At 42.9% G+C, this 6000-nt stretch overlaps 1 protein-coding gene across 1 annotated transcript in view; it reads right to left on the reverse strand.

The window, feature by feature from the left end:
* The window catches only part of LOC139417333 (nucleolar protein 4-like), a 36178-nt gene extending 33548 nt beyond the window's left edge, over positions 1–2630 (reverse strand). Inside the window, exon 1 of the mRNA XM_071166602.1 lies at positions 2289–2630. Coding sequence (XP_071022703.1) covers positions 2289–2630 — 342 coding nt within the window. The remainder of the gene's footprint in view (positions 1–2288) is intronic.
* Positions 2631–6000: the final 3370 nt, after the last annotated feature.

Below are 6000 nucleotides of genomic sequence, written 5' to 3' on the forward strand. Positions count from 1 at the left end.
ATCAAAAGGTAATGTAACGCTCCATCATCAAAAGGTAATGTAACGCCCCATCATCAAAAGGTAATGTAACGCCCCATCATCAAAAGGTAATGTAACGCCACATCATCAAAAGGTAATGTAACAATCCACCATCAAAAGGTAATGTAACGCCCCATCATCAAAAGGTAATGTAACGCCCCATCATCAAAAGGTAATGTAACACCCCATCATCAAAAGGTAATGTAACGCTCCATCATCAAAAGGTAATGTAACGCTCCATCATCAAAAGGTAATGTAACGCTCCATCATCAAAAGGTAATGTAACGCTCCATCATCAAAAGGTAATGTAACGCTCCATCATCAAAAGGTAATGTAACACTCCATCATCAAAGACAGAAAAAAAGAAAGACAAACAAAACTAAATCTCAAACTCTAGATGCACCTGCCAAGAGGCTTTATCATGAAAACAATACAACCTATTGGAAATAAGTGTTTAATTAAGCAGAAAAATAAAGGCTATGCATTTACACAGGTAACACACCTGAGGAAGAATCGGTTGAATAATCCACACCTTAGTGGTACTGATATTGTAATTTGAGTATTTTGTTCACACTAGTCTTAAGGGTCCTTGGAGAGCTTGACCCAACACCATGGTGGGGGTTGGTGTGATTCCCTGAAGGCATCATTTAAAATGGTGGCAATCTCAATTGACACTGAACACACACAAAACCTCTACTATACTGTGCCTAAATGGTGTATGTATTCTTAACCTTTGGTCAGTCATCCTAGACAATCACTGTATCAGAATGGCTATCCATCCATCTCCAACCCTAAAAATAGCCTACCTGAATAAATCATTTAGATTATCACTTTAGATTAACCCAGGATTAACAAAATCCAAATCAATGTCTATTGTATGAGATGATCAAATGGTGAAATCATTCGAATTTAAATCCTAAACAGAAGTGGTTTTAACTTTAATGGAGGGAGGATGCCATTATACTGATGCTGAATAGCCTACACTTTTGTTCCTGCCTGAGACCCTCAAAGACCAAATATGCACGGTTACTGCGCTCATGTCAAACACTGTACAAATGCAATATCACTGTTATCTACTTATAAGCTAACATCAGAATAGAACGTTTGATGAATGTGAATAAATGCACTAAGGGGGAGAAAGTCATAAAAATACATGCAATGTAGTGTACCAGCGCAAGGAGTGCATGTGGACCGATCTGCATCTATCCTGCACAGGACAATGCTAAGTGGTGGGGTGCACACATATCCTACTGTAACTATAGCTAGTTTTGCTTTTCATAGCATGACCATCTTGTCAATAGAAATTAATGTTTGTCAATTAGTTCAAGACATTCAAACTAAAAAAATAAGCTAATGTTTACAATACATTTAGGTTCGGATGTTCAAGGCTTATGGTGCACAATTAGCCATCCCCATTGAAAATAGGATGGCTTTTGTGGATTTATGCTATCATACGAGGTAAAGGTGAACGTGATCAAATATTTGGATTATCTATAAACCCTCACCTCCACCTTCCATACAATGCCCTCCTTCCTCCAAGGGACACACCAACCCCCGACATCCCCCATTTGGGCACGCTGCTGGCACCCAATGTATGCGCGTTCACTCAATTGTCCTACATGGCAGGAGTCTGGACCAGACATAGGCTACTAGGCATATGCCTACTTTTTATCATTGTTTTGTGAATGGGCTATTAACTCATAAATACTGCTTAGTAGCATAACGAACTGCATCTCAGTGCTACATACACCATGGTTCGAATCCAGCCTGTATCACAACCGGCCGTGATTGGGAGTCCCATAGGGCGGCGCACAATTGGTCCAGCGTCGTCCGGGTTTGGCCGGTGTAGGCCGCCATTGTAAATAAGAATTTGTTCTTAACTGACTTGCCTAGTTAAATAAAGGTTACATTTAATAATAAAAAAAAGAATGATAACGATTCGTTAACAGAACATTAACCAAGTCATTCGCGAGACGAGCACAGAAAGATACCCCACACTGGCGATTTTGCCTCTTTATGCACCGGCGTTGCTATGGCAGCTGATGGGGATGGGAGTATGACTGCTCTGTTCAGAGGATGAGAGTCGGAATAGGTTAGAGTCTGTGAATAGGTTAGGGTGAGGAGGGAAAACCAAACACCGAAAAGTTGTAATCAAATAGCCTATGACAGGTACATGTGGTTGTGGTGAAATCAAATAGCCTAGGTTTAACTGATGGCATGGGACGTGTCATGCGACCGCGCACATACACACACAAACACGCACACTTTACCGTTGACTTGACCGGGACATATAGGACCGGCTTCCCTGACGCTCCTTTCTTGTGCTCCCCGAGGATGTTGCTCCCGACCTGAAACCCTTTCGACTTCACCCAGAATTTGAATTTAGCATTGATGTGACTATTGTCGACATACATGCTGTCCGACTCTTCGTTTTGCAACAATGTCTGCATGATTTTGTTGTATTTTCGCCGGGTGACGGTCTTTGTTTTACCCGAGTCCCCATATGTCCGGAGGCACCAGTCCTGAAATTCACGGAACATCTCAGCCTCTAAAACGACGGGACTCTGGCTCCTTTTCGTTATATCAGTGCATGATGATTTTTTTGTTGCCATAGCGTTCGCTCTTGTAACACGCTTGTCCCTTCAAATAATAGGCTATAATAGCTAGGCTACTAAAATGCAGATTTACCCCTCCTCTGCCCGTCCCGCGTCGAGGAGGATGGTTCCGCAAATGGAATGGCTTTCTGCCTTTCCTTAAACTGGATTAAAGGCGTAGGAAACTGATTCGGGCAGCAGCTGCACACCTGTTTGCAGAGACGCTTTGCCTGCTGTCCCGAACCGCAACGGCAAAATGTCACTTGCTCACATATTCCGATGAGGAATTGAGGGAGGGGGCTGTCCTATAGAGCGGGTATTTCCCACCTGTGCGTAAACGGTCTCTTGACTGGAAGCTGAGATATGGAAGAAAAAAAAACACAGTGCTCACTAAACAATAAAGAACAAAGGATGAGGGACGAGGGAAAACATTGAACTGTGGTTTTCTAATGACCTATATTCGGCATCCGAGCTGATGCAGACTCAAGTGAAAACCGTGACAATTCTCAAACATTTAGGCTACTCGGTATTGAGCCATGTAGGCTATCCTATCATCACAACCAGTCACGCGCACCGGGGATGTTTCCCTGCTTCCCACCTGTTTGAATGGGACCTGCGCGTGCACCATCCCGAACCGCCTATAGGACGTTCTGTAGAAATTATATTCTCAAAGAAGCAATAGGATATACAGGCAACCTGTAAAACCAAGCATTTTAGGTTAATTTAAAGGCGTTATCTGTAAGGGAATTACAAGGTGCATTATAGGCAGCAGCCTAATCGTAGAATGTCCGATACACCGACGACGCCTCTGCATCAATGAAGACCTATGATTCTTTGAAGAATTTCCTCAAATATGAATAAGACATCTTAAATATACACTGTTCATTTGGTGGTCATGAGAAAACAGTCTCTTATCTTCACTCACAAAAATAGACTGATATCAGATCTGGTCCGGACAGAAGATTGAATTATAGACCTATAGGAAATATAAATTGTGCATCTGTCCCACCCCAAAATTATAACTATTGCACATAGCCTACAGTGAGAGATTCACGAGCATGTAAAGTATCAACTCTGTTTGTCTATGTGTTATTCCACCCACATTGACCAGAAGAAAATCCATGGAGTTCAATAGACTCCGATCTGAGGTAAAAATGCTCTTAATGCTCTCTATGTTTTGGCATTCGCCTGGCTAGTGTCCTATAATGTTCCAGTGTGTTCTCTGTGTCCATATGTGTGTGAGGCCTCTGTAGAACCATGCTGGGACTGCTGCTGGTGGTGACTGCTCCTGTTGCCATGACAGCAGGGCAGCAGAGGTGGGATGCCCCATCCTCATCTCTCCATCCTCCCTCCCTGACTCACACCAACACATAACGGAATTCTGGACAATAATACCACCCCTCTGCTCTTGCCTCCATATCCTAACACTGAATAATGAACAGCTTCAACTCAATCAATAGGTCCCTGACCAAATAACAACGTGTGTGTGAGAGAGAGAGAGAGAGAGAGAGAGAGAGAGAGAGAGAGAGAGAGAGAGAGAGAGAGAGAGAGAGAGAGAGAGAGAGAGAGTTTTACCCAGCCACACACAGATGAGACTATTTATTTTAGTTTCTTCATGTGGTATTATTTTGATACATATCTCTCTGGCAGGACTGGCCTGCATTAGTAAAGGTTGAGTGGATTAGCCAGCCCACTGAATGGCCCGGCTCAAGGCTACATAAGTCCCAGCATCTGCTAGGGACCTGGTTTGAGATGCCACCGGAGTAGGAATGTTAAGTTGTTTCACAGTTTTTCTTGTTTGTTAACTCTTGATGTCACAGGAACACTGATGTAAAGGCTGCTCAATCTGATAAATCACATAACCAAAGGCACGTGTGTGTGGGTTTGGTATACTTGAACCTGAAATGAATTTGGATTAAACATAGACACACCATCACTGAGCACAGACATGGGCGAGCATACATGACACAAACACACACGCACGTGCGCACACAAGACAAGACCTCTGACTGAGAGGACCTTTAACCTGGTCCAGCATCCCATTCCACAATCAAATGAGGTTCAGCTGGTGGGAAGTCACACTTTCTCACTCCTAATGAGGCGATATAGTGCTGGAATTGTTGCCACTATCCCCCACTACAATTCTCCACCCCAGGGGTGGCCAGGGGTGACTCTGGTACTGACAGGCTGAGCTTACAGTGTGTCAGGCAGTGAGGGAGAGAGAGAGAGACAGAGAGAGAAAAAGAGAGAGAGAAACAGAGAAACATAGAGACAGAGAGAGAGAGAGAGACAGAGCGAGAGCGATGGGGAGAGAAAGACACAGAGAGAGAACAAAAGAGAAAGAGACACAGAGAGAGAGAGAGAGAGAGAGAGTGTGTGGCTAAGATGGATGGAGACAGACAGTGTGAGACTGAATGAGAGAATAAGAGGCTGCTGAATCAGTCTCAGTTAGAATGACAAGTTAACCTTGCTCTGCGTGCTGATCCCAAACATACTGGTAACTGCACCTTCTTCTTTCTGTGCTGATCTTCTCCATATGATACTCCACTCTCATAGAGACGATCTGTTGACTGCTGCCACCTGGAGGTCATTCTTTAAATCTCCTGCTGTCAGTTTGGTGGGGGAGATTGGGTTACCTGTTTATTCAGACATGGTATCATGGACCAGAAATTAGTAATCTAATTTCTGGACCACCAGAATTTAGATTACTGATCTGGAATGGTGGCGAGCTCAGGGTTGCGAAATCAAACAAACAATCTCAGTTCATCTAATTATGTTTTAAAATGTACTTATTTCTATAAAATATACAATATAAGTAAAAAGTTTGGACACGCCTCCTCATTCACAGGGTTTTCTATATTTGACTATTTTCTACATTGTAGAATAATAGTGAAGACATCAAAATGAGGAAATAACACATATGGAATCATGTAGTAAACAAAAAAGGGTTAAACAAATAAAAATATATTATATATCTGAGATTCTTCAAAGTAGCCACCCTTTGCCTTGATGATAGCTTTGCACACTCTTAGCATTCTCTCAACCAGCTTCACCTGGAATTATTTTCCAACAGTCCTGAAGGAGTTCCTACATATGCTTCACTCTGCGTCCAACTCATCCCAAACCATTGGGACAGCAAAGCCAATATGCAGCCTGGAGACAACAGAATGGGCACAGTTACCATGGAAACACAAACGGCCCAGGCAAATCATGGCAACTGGTAACTAAGTAACAGGAAATGACAGACCATAGAGGCCGATAGGACTGGTTAATCATGGAGGGGAAAGAGGTATGGGGGAGAGGGAGATATAGACAATTACGCTTGCATATTTCTTTTCATGCTTTAGAACAAAATTAAATATTGAATACCTTTGAGCATAGTCTGGTA

This window comes from Oncorhynchus clarkii, chromosome 9, assembly GCF_045791955.1.
Source record: "Oncorhynchus clarkii lewisi isolate Uvic-CL-2024 chromosome 9, UVic_Ocla_1.0, whole genome shotgun sequence".
Taxonomy (NCBI): domain Eukaryota; kingdom Metazoa; phylum Chordata; class Actinopteri; order Salmoniformes; family Salmonidae; genus Oncorhynchus; species Oncorhynchus clarkii.